Consider the following 16,341-nt stretch of genomic DNA (forward strand, 5'->3'; position numbering starts at 1 on the left):
GTAAAAAGTCACAATAATATAAAACAGTGAATAAAAATTCATAATTTTTATGGACAGAATTTCTAGGCGCAGCCGAAGCGTTGAGGGTGTCCGGTTTGGTGGCCTCAGCATTTCATCTCTGCTTTTTGCAGATGATGTAGTGCTGTTGGCTTCATCAAGCCGTGACCTCCAACTCTCATTGGGGCGGTTCGCGGCAGAGTGTGAGGCGGCTGGGATGAGGATCAGCACCTCCAAATCCGAGACCATGGTTCTCAGCCAGAAAAGGGTGGCATGCCCTCTCCGGGTCGGGGAGGAGATCCTGCCCCAAGTGGAGGAGTTCAAGTATCTCGGGGTCTTGTTCACGAGTGAGGGTAGGAGGGAGCGGGAGATCGACAGGCGGATCGGTGCAGCGTCTGCAGTGATGCGTACTCTGCACCGGTCCGTTGTGGTGAAGAAGGAGCTGAGCCAAAAGACGAAGCTCTCGATTTACCGGTCGATCTACGTTCCTACCCTCACCTATGGTCACGAGCTGTGGGTCGTGACCGAAAGAACAAGATCCCGGACACAAGCGGCCGAAATGAGTTTCCTCCGCAGGGTGTCCGGGCTCTCCCTTAGAGATAGGGTGAGAAGCTCGGTCATCCAGGAGGGGCTTGGTGTCGAGCCGCTACTCCTCCGCGTTGAGAGGAGCCAGTTGAGGTGGCTCGGGCATCTGGTTCGAATGCCTCCTGGACGCCTCCCTGGAGAGGTGTTCCGGGCATGTCCCACCGGCGGGAGGCCCCGGGGTCGACCCAGGACACGCTGGAGAGACTATGTCGCTCGGCTGGCCTGGGAACGCCTTGGAATCCTGCCGGAGGAGCTGGCTGAAGTGGCTGGGGAGAGGGAAGTCTGGGCTTCCCTGCTAAAGCTGCTGCCCCCGTGGCCCGACCCCGGACTAAGCGGAAGATGATGGATGGATGGATGGATGAATACATAAAAAACAAAACAAAGCGTTTAAAAGCACAAAGCATTCAAGCATCTGAAGCTACAAGAAAGCTTTACTTAAAAGGTGGGTTTTGAGTCCTCTCTTAAATAAGTCAACTGTCTGTGGTGATCTTAGGTGGGCTGGGAGAGCATTCCAAAGTTTAGGGGCGACGTGGCAGAAAGCCATACAAGTTTTGTCGCATTTTGACTATTTTTCAATGATTGAAAATAAAATATACATATAATTAAAAATAAATAAATAAATAAATAAAAAAGCATTTTGTGTACCATGCGTGTAATGTATATGGCGGAAAACACTCAGGTGACTTGAAGTTCTGCTCTGAGATACCCAATTTGGCCAATATGCATGTTTGATACATCATTGGAAAGCTTAAAATCTCAATGTTCTGGGGGAAGAAACATTTTGAATAGGAGGGCATTTGAAAAAAAAAAAAATTATAAACAGCAAAACCCTATCTGGAAATGACGCGAGAGCAGAATTACAGACGCCATGACTTTAACGAGATATCGCGTATCTATGCTGTTTTGATCCAAAAACTCCATGTAGCATGTATCACCAAGTGTCAAGACACAGCTGTGAATGGCCACAGCTGGATTTTGGGGGGATTTTAGGGGTGAAATATGGTAATATAACATGGATCGCGAAGCAGAAATCGCAGACATCAAGGAGTGGTCGAGATTTTCTTTTTCATATAGTTACCCTTTTAGTTCGTTTTTTTTTTCAATTTTTTGTTTGGATCGATTATTTATCATCTAAAATATTGGGGAATATGCGACAGTAACAAAAAAAAAAAAAAAAAAACAATTAAGTGATAGCTATGAGGTAGATATCCGTGATTCTTTACAGACACCATTTTTTTCATTGTGACGTCATTTGTTTAAAAGTTTAAAATATGCGAGTGAATCATTTTTTAAAGTCTTTTTGTTTTTTTTAAACGAAATATTAGACATCTGAATGGAAAAAAACACCTGTGACCTTTTTTGACCCGCATTGTTTCCACATATATAACTGCACATATATAACCACATATATAACTGCACGTATATATAACAATAACTGCCTTTGAGAGTGCCTTTAAGAGTAACTAACTGCGTATTAAAGTACAACGAGTCCACATATATAACAACAACTGCCTTTGACAATAAAGAGCCTTTGAGAGTGCCTTTAGGCAACGAGTAAACCAATCATATTTGGACACGAGACTCATACAACAAGTGAACCAATAAGATTGCAGGCAGTGTGTCTCCTGAGAGCAAGGGCTGGCCGCCTCTGTTCCTACGTGACATGTGCCAATAAATAGCCGGACATTTCTGGGCCATGCCAGAGTCTGTCATGCATTAATGCAGTACTTCTCAAATAGTGGGGCGCGCCCCCCTGGGGGGGCGCAGAGCGATGCCAGGGGGGGCGCATGTGACCTCGGGGAACATGCTTTCTTTTTTTTTTTTTTTTTTTTTTTTTACTACTGGTACTGGAATAAAGTGTACTTGCACATCCACTCAGTGGGTGGCAGTGGTGCTCTCATTTTCAGAGTGCGCGCAGTATTTTTGAACTAAGGAAGAGCACTCAGAACGCACAGAAAACAGATATGAAGAGCAGTGCGCCGCCGCCGTTTTCGAAAGCCGTTTTCAGACCGGACTCACGCAGCGACCCACTGTCTTGTCCGGCCGGTTCTCACGTCGCCGCCCGAGAAGTGCCATTTTTGGCTTGGGATCGTCACGACGACCGCCCTCACCTACGGTTCTACCTCGGCCGCCGGGAATGCCCTTTTTTCGTGCCGTTTGACTTTTAGCTTTGACTTTTAATACAGTGGGTAATGAGGAAAGACCACTGTTTACTGTGTCTAAAAATAATTATAGCGGACAGCCAGACGCCAAAACAATTAAGACGCCACTTAAAGACATTAGACCCCAATCTCATTGATAAGCTTGATTGTTTTTCAGCGAAAACGGCCGAATATTTCCAACAATCGTCCTGTTTTGTCAGTGTAATATCAGTAAACCAATTAGCATTGTTAGCATGCTCATTGCAAGATAACTCCACACCATTGCAAAGGAGGTACAAAAATAAAAACTCTCCTTCTGTCCAAGGACACTTTTTTTTTTCTTTTATTCAGTTTTGTTTTTCCGATCAAATTTTTTGGCATATTGTCCTCATGAGTGAATGTTTCTAATCAATTTTAATTTGTTATTATTTGCTGATTTTATTACATTTTATTTTTCTTTATCAAATGGTCAAAAATGTAACTTGAGTGTATTTTTTAGTTTGGATGGAACTTTTTTTTTTTAATTCAGGCAAATTGATGCGCGTCGTCTTCTCTGTTACAAACAAAACAATGTTAATAAAGTTCTACTTTATTATAAGTTGATCTGTTACTTTTTTTCGTTATTAGGAAAAAAAGGACACAATGTTAGGCAGATGCGTATTTATAATAGTAATTTTATAGACAAGTGATACTATTTACAGTGGTGGCAGAGAGTTTGGGGGGGCGCGAAACATTTACGTCTTCCTTGGGGGGGCGTAACAGAAAATAATTGAGAAGCACTGCATTAATGTGTGATCGCTCGACTTGGTTCCTTGGATTCTCAGACCTGGAGTGCAGGCTCTCCACTCATTGTCAACAGGTATAAGCTTGATTCATTATCAGGGAACTCGTTGTGCTTTACCTTGGGCGTGGGGGTGTTAGCTTTGACAACTATACATCTAGCGCTATTGTTTCTTGTACTTGTGTGTGTTTTAACTGCATCGTGGGGGTTTTAGACGTTATCAGTGACAATCTAGACCTAGCGCTGTGGTTATTCTTTCTTTTTTCTTGCCTTTGTATCAATAAACTTCCTTCCTTTACAATTTCTAACCAATAAACATTGTCTATTTAGCAAAAGTGTGCCTGTTGCTGACTCACTGCGAACCTGAAACGAAATTTCTTTCGCAAAAGTGTGACCCGGAAATTTCGTAAAAATTTTGTAAAACAACATCAATGAATGATCCTAAGCTAAAAATGACAGGCATTTTGAATGATAAATATAATTAATTACCTTCGTTTTATCGCTGGGTTGAAACAAAAGCGGTTGTGCGACGTTGCGACGTCTGTAAACGGGGGTTTCCAGGGTAAAACGGACAAATTAAAAATAGTTCTAGGGCTTAATGCGCCATGAATCTGCTATGACAGCATATAGACATATTGTTCTATCAAACACAACAGTTGTTTTGGCTTAAAATACAGCAGTTTCTTTTAAAGAGGAGTGCAAGAGCAGAAACTGCTTTTTCAGTCTTGTCTGTGTTTTCCGCCATATACATTAAAAATGCTTAATATTAGGTACAAATTGTCATCACTCTGAGATGTTGAATTGCTTTCAAAAGAGCAATAAATTATACGACATATTGAACTGTAAATGCATGAAAAGTTTTGAAATTTGATGTATAGTACTAATACAAACACTGTGGACTTTAACAATGATATAAAAAAACTATAGCCAGATGTACAGTACAACAAGAAAAAGAATCATTACCACTATTTAAGTTTATACTGCAGTAATCATGAAAGTTTTCTTCAAGTTTTTGCTGCCTCCCAGAAGCCCCACAGTCTCTGCTTTTAGATCATATTTATGCATCTCTGTGTCAGTTTCATTGTGCTTTATTTATTTCCACGCTGCTATTCACTTGCTTGCCGCCTCGGTTTAGCTTCAGTTCAGTGCAAAGGCCTATAATGTATATTGAATAAATTGAATGAAAAGAAATGTGCGTAAAAAACATATTTAAAGTCTAGCTATATGAATTTATACTTAGTCTGAGTGTATTGCCAGTGCTTCATCAACCTTGAATCTCACCGTAGGTGATTGCTTTTTCCACTTGACGTGATGACGTTCCACATCTCCTCACAGCACCACAATTGGCTGCGAATGAGTGTTTAACCTTTCGACATAAAAAGTAACCTGGCCGAGAGGTTTAGGCACAACACCCGTGCGTCATTCTTGTCCAGCAACACAAATAGTAAGCATGCTGGGGCAAGCTGTGAGCGTTCCTTTAAGGAAACTTGTTTTGACTGATTGATTCACCTGAAATAAGCGGTAGCCAATTAAGAATTGAAGCCCTGATTGATAAGTGATTGTGGAGAGTTTCAAAAATGTGTACAGTAGCCATAATTTGTGACTGAGAAAGGGTACTGGCACTATAGATATATATTATATATACATACAGTATACAGGGGTTGGACAAAATAAATGGAAACACCAAACATTTTGGCATCATAATTGAACGTAATTGTAAAGAATGGCATGAGGAACATTCTAATGAACTTGAGCATCTCGTATGCTACAATCCCCAGACATCAACATTATTGAGCATTTATGGTCAGTTTTAGAGATTCATTTGAAACGTCAATTTCTACCGCTATCGTCTCTAAAAGAGTTAGAGGGTATTTTAACTGAAGAATGGCTTAAAATTCCTTTGGAAACAATTCACAAGTTGTATGAATCAATACATTTGAGAATTGAAGCTGTAATTGCCACAAAAGGCAGACCCACATCATATTAAATTAGTTTTGCAGATTTTTAAAGGTGTTTGCATTATTTTGTCCAACCACTATATATGACACTGTATAGTAAAATCAATCCCAAACACAATTTAACCCCTTCAGGAACAGTGGAAAGCTATTCATAAATTGACACCTTTAATCCTTTATAAGGGAAGAGACTATTTTTAGTCATTTAAAGGGATCCACTGATAGAAAGACTCGTAGTTCTTAAATGATAAAAATTATTATGAGTTAAAATAATTTGAAGTTGAAACCCCTCTTGATGTTTTCGTTTTTATACAATTTGTAAAATTCATTTAACTAGTAGGTCGCCATTGTTGTTGCCGTTGCAGGGCGGTGACGTCACATGGTTACGCTGCCGGTCTTCCAGAGAATGACTTTAGCGACATAAACATGTCATCTGTTCAACCCTTTCAATTTCAACCCGAAAGGAACATTAATGAGCATTACAGCACTGTCCATATCTCAAATAATTAGCAGCAAAAGCAAAAATGAACAGGAAAGACGGGATGAGACATGATGAAAGTAGGAAACAAAAACACTGTTTTGCCAAAATGTGCTACACCGGCGAAACGACCTTCAAGAGGCAAATTTGACACCCTAAGTACTACCATGTGTTTTTAGTTTGTTTTGTTTAGATGCAGAAAGACAGAACATACTAAAGATGACTAAAGAAAATACTTAAACATAATAGTATCAAATAAAGGTGGTTTAAAAATGCTACGTGACAATGTGGTCAACAGAACAATCTGCTTTAAAGCTACCACAAGAAAACACTATGCTTGAAAGTATGAGAGAGAAACACATGCAAAAAATATTTTGAGGCAATGGAAAAGTAATAAAAAACTCAATAAAAACAAAACAAAAATAGTAAGTACTCACTGCTTTTAACCGATGAGCGCATGTGTTGGACGTCTCGCCGCATAGAAGGAATTGCAGTAACTCGGTAGTATTTGTCGAGTGACAGTGACAATCTACGTCATCACCCCGAGTGTCCGTAAAATATGGCGCCCTCCGTAGGTCAAAATATATACTAAATAATATAGATTTTCAACATAAGCAATTATTATTACACTATATAGATATGTAGGTACAGTATATTTTCAATTATTAATTATTATTGTATTTTCTGCGTTTAGCTGGCTATCAATTCAGCGTCACTCTGCCTACTGCCCAGAGTTAGCTGGGATAGGCTCCAGCATCCCCGCGACTCTTGTGAGAATAAAGTGGCACAGAGGATGAATGATTCAATTTTTTCACAGATGATTTTTTAAAAAATTATGATGAAAAATACATTCATAAATAACACAGTGTTATAAAAACTAAATTAATGATGTTAAAATGAATGAAAACAGAAATACTCACTCGTTCGTAATTGTCTAAAGTTTATTTTTTGCCCATCGTATTTAACTTATTGCATCCCATTGATGGTAATATATGTTCAATTCATTTAAACCAGTAGGACTGGCTGTAATTGCTCATGTTACAGTGCCATTGATGTCTAGCGCCGTCAGTGGCAGCTAATTAGTTAAATGAGTGCCCTGTAAGGGTTTAAAAAACAAAAGAAGTATATGTAGCACGTTACGTTACTTCTCACCTTTATGTAACAGTATAAGAAATAAGGATCTACAGATTTTTCGCGATATGCTGTATTCGATATGACAAGTGAAACCCATACCTGTTAAGTTGTACGGTTTCGGCGTAATTTGTACAAGTGAGTACAGATTTTTAAATGTCTACGCCGTACGTTCAAAATCTGTACGTTTTCCGAGCATTATGTTTTTTTTTCTCCGTTCGGATTTTGTCACCGTTTCGCCAACAAGACAATGTGTGTTACTACGTTGGTTGAATGATGTGAGAAAAGTCAGAGACACGGAGAGAGAAGAGTGTTTGTTGTGACGTAGCAAATGCGATGTTAGGCTAGGTGGCTCCAATATTTCCTGACTGTAGCCGACAGCCTACAATCTACGCCTAGATATCACATGCATATAGAACTACATGTGAAATGACAGACTCGACCATCTTAAAGCCGTAGACTTCTCAAAAAGGCTCTGCTGTAGTGAACCTTCCTAGCGAACCTGAGTAACTTTTAATCTAAAATACTCCTAAATCGGCAAAATCTTGACGTGAATCTATCTTTAAATGATGAAACAGTTTTAAAACTTTCACACGTTGAAAGTAGACAGAAGGGAACTAATGCAAAAACGGGAGCGATGTTCACAACTTTAACAGTTGATTCACAACATTAAATGACTTCCAAACATAGCAAAGGTTATTGTTTTTTTTTTTGGGAGAAAATGAAAAAAACAAAAACATGAAAGGTATCACTAGTTACTTTGCCAAGTAACTAATTACTCTTACATTCAGGTAACTGAGTTACTAACTCAATTACTTTTTGGGAGAAGTAATCTGTGACTGTAATTAATTACTTTTTAAAAGTAAGATTAACAACACTGGTCATAAAGAGGAAGTCTGCAGAATGAAAAGTGACGAAAGCGGAGATTTTATTCTGCCAATTTGTTGCCGAACACAATTTGCCTGCAACTATTGCTGATCACTTCTCAGAATTAGCAAAAGAAATGTTCCCTGACTCAAAGATTGCATCGGTAAATCAATTTTATCAATTGGCCTTTTTAATTTATAATTGGACACACTAACGAACTACCTTCAAGTCAAACTGAATTGCGAGCTGAAGTGCCATGAAGTGCAGCCATCAAAAGACATGATCGAAATTGCCAAAAGTGCTACATACAATTATAACAAAAGTCACTGTTAAATTTTAGTAATCATGATGTGGCTGAAGATATTGATTGTTCTTTGATTGCACCAGGTTATATGTTACAATATTACCAATAAATTCATATTATTTTAAAAATTGAGTTTTATTTTTGTTTCATATTGCACGCTATATACAACGTAAGATTAGTCACCAATTTGTAAGGGCATATGTCACTATTTGTAAGATTGCCAACGGCCTCAGTTTGACAGGTACGGAAACCTTAAATGCGCACAAACTACATTAATTACCATTGCAAATAAAAGCCCAGAGGCAAAATTTGTTGGGGCTTTGTGCTATATGCTTTTCAAATAACAATAACATTTATTAAAATAATCAGACCATTACTTTGCCTTGAGTCACTTAAAAGCTTGACAATTTGTATTAATGATTCCCATCTTCAGAAGTTCAACATCGGCACACCACAAGTGTTTGATTGCCCGGATGACTTGTCGTGTAAAATGTTTTGAGAGAGACACTCGATGCTTTATTTCTGCAAACTGGGGGCTTGTGACACTTAAATTAAAAATTCATGTTGAATCGAGTTGCTGTGAAATCACAGTGGAGCCCTTGAAAAATGTGTTTAATTTGTTCTTATGCTAAATTATCAGAACTCATTTGCGTCTAAAATGATATTTTCTCATTGAATTGAATAGAAAATTGGTCCCTCCAAAATTGGAGGACATTCGGCTTTAAAATTTCGTAAAATAAAAACTTCAATTTTCAGATTTTTAAAAATGTTTTTAATACATATTCATCCATAATCGGTAATAAACTATCAAAGGTTTGATTAGGTATTCTTAAAGATTAATGGTAAATTGTTGTTTTGTAAATATCGTATACTTGGATTAATAACAGTAAGTAAATTTACTTACAAACAGCACGTTTTAGTATTTTTGTACGTGGATTCTATCAAATCTGAATAGTGGGATGTAAAATGTCTTTCAATTTTCAATTGAGCCAAATTCAGTCATCCGTACCAGCCCCATCAAAAAATAAAGAATATTCATAATGTTTTTTAATTTATAAATTTATAAATATATAAAGAAAATAAAAGTCAACAAAGCTGCATGCGTACATTATAATAATATAAACTGTTATCACATTATTAAAAATAATTTGACGGTCAAAGCCTGTATTTCCATTCTCAGTGAGCCCATACAAAGATACGTTCCTATGTATTATTATACTGTATTTGTGTACACTACACACAGATTATTTGTAATTTTGATGCTGTGTACTGTATTTAGTTCATAAAACGTGTTTGGTTCCTGTGAAGCTCTTTGAGAACTTTGTGTTTAAGAATAAAATTTAATTGAAAGATTAAATTTAGCATTTTGCAATCCTACTCAATAGTAACAGTCATAACATCAGTGTGCTAGGTAATATAATCAAAACAGAATAATATTTTGGGGGCGATCACATGAACATTAAATAGTCTTTAATTAGAGAAGATCATTTCATTTTATGGCTCTCTTTGCCCACTGACTGGTGATCACTGCTCATCTAAACTGGACTTGAGTGAAAAAGTAGACATGGTGGTTCAGTAAGGGAAGAGCCAGAAAAAGATGAGTTGCCGTAGCAACCACTTGGTGTGCATCATCTTGGTATGTGAAGACGTTTACTGATGTAACAAGGTAGTGCGACCTGTAAAACTGGCTCTTGCGTGCTCGTTGCCATGCGTTATTGTCTTTCCATAGTAAAGCGCACACGTGCTGGAGGTGTTCCATCTTGTTCAAATAATAAATCTCCATTTAATCTTTAGATGCATCATGCTTTGCCACGCCTGCAGTTAGATCCAATCAGCACTGTCTTCATTTACACATAAATTAACTGTGATAAATCATCATTTCAAAGCCCCGGAGGAGAATTCTTGGGAAATCAAGTATCAGGAGCTTTGTGCATGAAAATCGTCAAAAGCTTGAATTTGTGTGCGAGGAAAGGCTTCGGTACATTTTACGGGTATACGAGGGAGAAAACAGGAGAGGAAAGTGACGGGAAACAATACAGAGAGGGCTGTAGATGCAGCGTTAAGAGCGATGCTTTTCCCTTTTCACGTGTCATGCTTCACCCACCTCCCTCCTTCCTCCTTCCATCCTCATGTGCCTCTGACAGCCTCTGTGTGGGTGTGCATGAGAGAAAGAGATGGAGAGAAAAAGCTCTTATTTATGTAAAAGCTGACATTAGAGGAGGTGCTCGGCTCAAGCGCGCAACCTGACCGAGGCTCTATTTACCCCCTCACGCTGAGAGCGCTGCTTGTCCAAATGAATGAGTAAAATGTTGATTTGTAATCTTATCGTCTATTACCATCAGAAAGCAGTCTGAATTTCTAGTCTACTTATTGTGGTTTGTTAGGCTTATCTCCTTCCCTGGATTAGGAGAAAATGAGCTTTGTGATGCTGAAGCGAAGGTTTGCTGATACAAGCTCAGTGAACAAAGAGATTTTCATCGACAGATAGAAAGTATCGCAATCAGGCTCTGTACAGATTAAGAGACACTCAGTCAACAGGAATCTGTGACTCGCCCGTGTCCCAACTGGCATATGTTTTCGACAAAATTAAGGCTGTTGGTCAAATAACACCCTCAATACTAGGAGTGTGACAAAATATCAAAATGGTGATATATCGTGATACTTTGTATCCCAAAAGGTTATCGATATGCTCCTGCCAAGAATCGAGATATCGTTTTAAAAAGGTGTCAATGTCTAAAAAAATAAATAAAGATGAAACAACAAGTCGCTACTAGGGCTGTCAAACGATTAAATTTTTTAATCGAGTTAATTACAGCTTAAAAGTTAATTACTCGGAATTAATCGCAATTCAAACCGTCTATAAAATATGCCATATTTTTCTGTAAATTATTGTTGGAATGGAAAGATAAGACACAAGATGGATACATACATTCAACGTACGGTACATAAGTACTGTATTTGTTTATTATAACAATAAATCAACAAGATGGCATTAACATTATTAACATTCTGTTAAAGCGATCCATGGATAGAAAAACTTGTAGGTCTTAAAAGATAAATGTTAGTACAAGTTATAGAAATTTTATATTAAAACCAGGGCTGTCAAACGATTAAAATTTTTAATCGAGTTAATTACAGCTTAAAAATTAATTAATCGTAATTAATCGCAATTCAAACCATCTCTAAAATATGCCATATTTTTCTGTAAATTATTGTTGGAATGAAAAGATAAGACACAAGACGGGTATATACAATCAACATACGGTACATAAGTACTGTATTTGTTTATTCTAACAATAAATCCACAAGATGGCATTAACATTATTAACATTCCCTTAAAGCGATCCATGGATAGAAAAACTTGTAGTTCTTAAAAGATAAATGTTAGTACAAGTTATAGAAATTTTATATTAAAACCCCTATTAATGTTTTCATTTTATTAAAATTTGTAAAATTTTCAATCAAAAAATAAACTAGCTCGCCCGCCATTGTTGATGTCAATAATTACCCCATGCTCACTCCCCAAACCCATAAAATCATTTGGACCCAAGCGCCAGCAGAGGGCGCCAAACAACAAAAAACAAGTAACAAGTAACAAGCAGACATTACATTGCTGTCATTTTAATCTATTTGAGCGGGGCATGTGCGTTAATTGTGTCAAATATTTTAACGGGATTAATTAAAAAAAATAATTACAGCCCATTAACGCGATAATTTTGACAGCCCTAATTAAAACCCCTCTTAATGTTTTCGTTCTAATAAAATTTTTAAAATTTTCAATCAAAAAATAAACTACCGGTAGCAGCCCGCCATTGATGATGTCAGTAATTACACAATGCTCATGGGTGCTGAAGCCCATAAAATCAATTACACCCAAGCGCCAGTAGAGGGCGACAAAACTAAAAAAAAAACACAAGTAACAAGTTGACATTGCACTGTGCTGTCATTTTAATCTGTTTGAGCGGGGCATGTGCGTTAATTGCGTCGATTATTTTAACGTGATTAATTTAAAAAATTAATTACCGCCCGTTAACGCGATCATTTTGACAGCCCTAGTTGCTACCAAAATCCATATCTAAATTCCACCATAATAGTCTCTCAGTTAACTCTAGAGCTGCATTGACGGTGCTAGACGCCCAATCTATTTAGACTGGGAACGTTCGTTCATTTGAAACCAGAGCATTCACAGTCATTCTGTCCGATTTTCAGGGCATTTAAAGGTCACTTGCAGTTCATTTTTGGACATTTACAGGTCATTTCCGGTTGAGTTTGAGTCACTGCCTATATTCTTTTGGGTGATTCCCAGGTCACTTCCTGTTCTGTAACTCAAACTGAACGGGACGAGACCCATAAAATACCCCAAAATCAACAGGAAGTAACTATTAATCAACAGGAAAATGTCCTTAAATTGCCTAAAATTACCTCATTGCCTGGCATTGGCTGCCACTACCGGCCATAGACGTTCAATCCGTTTGAAGTGGGAGGGATGGCAGCGAATGAACGAAAGTTCATTCGCTGCCACCCTCCCAATTCAAATGGATTGGACGTCTATAAGTGCTAAACTCATTCCAATTCACAACAGAAGCTTGTTTTTCTGTTTATTAGTTGTTTGTCGAATACCCTAAAATGTTTTCCTGACCAAATGTATCGATAATCGTTGTATCGCCATATCGTCAGATCATCGTTATCGTGAGTTTTGTATCACAAGTCGAATCGTATCTTGAGGTACCAAGAGGTTCCCACTCCTACTCAATACTCTGACAATAAACCTATCCATTAATTGCAGAGGTAGGTGGAGTAACCAAAAATTTTACTCAAGTTAGAGTAACGTTACTTCAAATTAATAATACTCAAGTCAAAGTAAAAGTAGTCATCCAAAAGTTTACTCAAGTACGTCATCTGTGAAAAGAATACTGAAGTATATAAACAGCGGTATCTCTACATACGAAGTAAAATTCGTTCCAGGACGTTGTTTGTCAGTAAGTTGAAATGGTTGTATGTCAAGCAGGATTTTCACATAAGAATACATTATAATTCCATTAATTTGTTCCACAGCCTGAAAACCTACACTAAATCCTCAATAAATACTGCTGGTACTATTGCAAATAGCAATTACACAGAGCAAAAGAAATAAATTATGAATAAAAATATGAATAATAATAGTAATAATAATAATTATACCTGTAATAATGTAACGAATCGGGTTCTAATGTAGCAAATATGTTTTGTGTGGTGTAAAAAACACGTCGCGTGGCTGACGTGACTTTTCATGTTCAGCTGCGGCGGACAGTAGGCATGTTATGTTGCATAAGTTCTGAAATAAATGATTAAAAACCTGACGAAGCTGGAGATATTTTGGTCAATGTTTACAATCATGATAGCGTATTGGTCCTGATTATCAGATGACCCCCTCTTTTTCAAGACTCAAGTTTAAAAAAAAAGTATTTTTGAACACCAAATTAATTTTTATACAGAAAATAATTACAGTGCATCCGAAACAAATGATTATAACAATATATTTGAGAGAAAAAGCATTTCATTTTGCCTCATTCAAATCTTAATATCTGAACATTTAAATATGTAAACTAAAGTGCAATCACATTCGTATACGAATGGCTTCTGTCTTTTTAAAATGTAAATAAAGCAATCTATTGTGATAAAACAAAATTGCAAAAACTTCATTAACCATCACAGTGAAGTCTAACTGTAACTGTAGTCTTGAAACAAATCTGAATAAGGAAAAACATTGCAATAAAATAATGCAAACTGGTTAAACTAAAAAGAGTAGCTGAGATCTGTCATAACAGAACATCGCTTCAATGATATCTGGCACCATCTAGCGTCGTGAATGGGGAGAGTAGCTGAGATCTGTCATGACAGAACATCGCTTCAATGATATCTGGCGCCATCTAGCGTCGTGAATGGGTATAATGTCTAGACCGCGAATATAAGACGACCCCCTCTTTTTCAGTGTTATTTCAATGCAAAAAACACCGTCTTATATTCGGGCCAATACGTTAATGGTCACCTTAACTTATAAAGACTGGCGACCGGAGGTTGGAGGAGGACGTCGAGATCATAGACATTCTACGGCTGTATTGTCGAGCCAGTTCACGGACGCGCGCACCACGCTGATATTTTTCTATCATTTTAATCTTCACTTCAATGGTAAGCCTCACCTCTTTCCTTTTTTCACCACCTGCACTAACATTTCTTGGAACCCATGTTGATCTCTCTTACAAGAAAATCCGCTGTGCGCCCGCCTTGAGGGAAAACAAAATAATCAAGGCGCTGTCATAAATTGTCGTATTTTGAGCATGTCGTCGGATGTAGAAACAAATGGCGAGTCGAACTTTACGTCAGATGTCGAAAATATTGTGCGTCGAAGCGATCGTACAGTATGTTGAGATACCACTGTGTATGCATATGTATAACATCCCTCTCACCCCTTGTGAGGTGGTATGTATGTCATCCTAAAGCTCAGGGCCTCTACCAGAGGCCTGGGAGTTTGAAGGGTTCTGAGCAGTATCTTAAATGCTCTTAGGAATGCACTCTTCTGGACTGAGGCTTCAGCTCTTGTTCCTGAGATTTGCTGGAGCTATTCTCCCAGCTTGGGGGTTACTGCACCAAATTCTCCCTCTATAAAGGGAACCACGTTACCCTTCACCTTCCACATCTGCTCACCACGATGTCAGGTTGTTTAGTCTGGAGCTGTTTTTCAGTCCGGAAGCTGAAATCTCACAGAACCTTGGCCTTGTTGTTTTCAGCCACCCTCTGTGGCATGGCCCATTGGAATCTGGGCACTTGTATTCCATACTGGTGACAGATGTTCCTGTATCCTATCCCAGCCACTCGGTTATGCCTCTTCATGTACGCTGATCCACCTAGCATCATACACCCTGCTACAATGTGCTGCACTATTCCTGGAGCATCTTTGCATAGCCCTCACTTGACCTGCTCTAGTAGATCTTGGCATCGACAGCCTTCTTCTTAGGTCCTGATCTTGTGCAGTTGTGGTTAGAGCCTCTGTAATGTCTGTCAGTCCAGCGCACTCCAGCCACTGGTAAGATTTCTTCATGTCAACCACTTCTTCAACTTGCCGGTGGTACATTCTACGTAGGGTCTTGTCCCTCCAGGTTGTTTGCTCCTCCTCTTCTGCACGCTCATGGGGTATCTGCTGCCTGAGACATCACTTAGCAGCCCATCTTTCAGGGCCATTTTCTTAATGTCTTTAGGGTTCTCGAGGTTTCATCCCGGACTGCGGACTTGATGGTCAGTAGTCCTTGGCCTCCCTCGTTCCACTTTGTGAATAGTCTCAGGGTGCTGGACTTAAGATGAAACCCTTTGCACATGGTGAGGAACTTCTTCTTGATATCTGTTGCTTCTACCTCTTTGTTTGGCCAGCTTATGATAACAGCTGGGTATCTGATGACTGGTAGATCATACATTTTGATAGTTTGGATCTTGTTCTTACCATTCAGCTGACACTTCAGGACTTGCCTTACTTTCTGGAGGTATTTGTTTGTGGCAGACTTCCTTGTGACATCCTTGTGGTTTCCATTGGACTGTGGGATACCAAGGTACTTGCAGCTATCTTGGATATCACCTATCTTGCACTCTGGTAGTTCAAAGTCTTCAGTTCTGACCATCTTGCCTCTCTTTGAGACCATCTGGACACACTTGTCCAGCCTGAATGACAACCCTATGTCATTGCTGTAGATCCTGGTTGTGTGGATCAGCGAGTCGATTTCTTGCTCATTCCTAGAGTGCAGCTTGATGTCGACCATGTACAGTAGAGTAGGTGGCTGATTGTTGCTCAATTTTGGAACTGATATGCGGAGCTCTTTGTGATGATATGACTGAGAGGGTTCGGGCCTATGCAGAATAGCAGTAGTGATAAAACATCTCCTTTGTATTTACTGCACTTGATGTTGACCTGGGCAAACAACTTTTGAGTTGGCCTCTATGGGTTTTGTTTTCCAAATCCCTGTTGAGTTCTGGATGAAGGTTCTCAGGCACCTGTTGATCTTATACATTTCCAGGCATTTAAGTATACACTGAGTTTTAGGCATTCTTGTAGTCAATCCAGGCAGTGCGCAGGT

The 16,341-nt window shown here is 38.6% G+C and overlaps 1 protein-coding gene across 2 annotated transcripts in view; it reads right to left on the minus strand.

Moving 5' to 3' along the window:
* The window catches only part of LOC130908816 (prickle-like protein 2), a 91,942-nt gene that overhangs the window by 35,463 nt on the left and 40,138 nt on the right, over positions 1-16,341 (minus strand). Inside the window, exon 2 of one of the 2 annotated variants that reach the window (XM_057824668.1) lies at positions 10,344-10,386. The exons of the other annotated variant lie outside the window; for it this stretch is intronic. Within the exon in view, the coding sequence (XP_057680651.1) occupies positions 10,344-10,370 (27 nt within the window). The 5' untranslated portion in view covers positions 10,371-10,386. The remainder of the gene's footprint in view (positions 1-10,343; positions 10,387-16,341) is intronic. 2 annotated transcript variants of the gene reach the window in all.

The sequence above is a fragment of the Corythoichthys intestinalis genome, chromosome 2 (genome assembly GCF_030265065.1).
Source record: "Corythoichthys intestinalis isolate RoL2023-P3 chromosome 2, ASM3026506v1, whole genome shotgun sequence".
Classification (NCBI taxonomy): Eukaryota; Metazoa; Chordata; class Actinopteri; order Syngnathiformes; family Syngnathidae; genus Corythoichthys; species Corythoichthys intestinalis.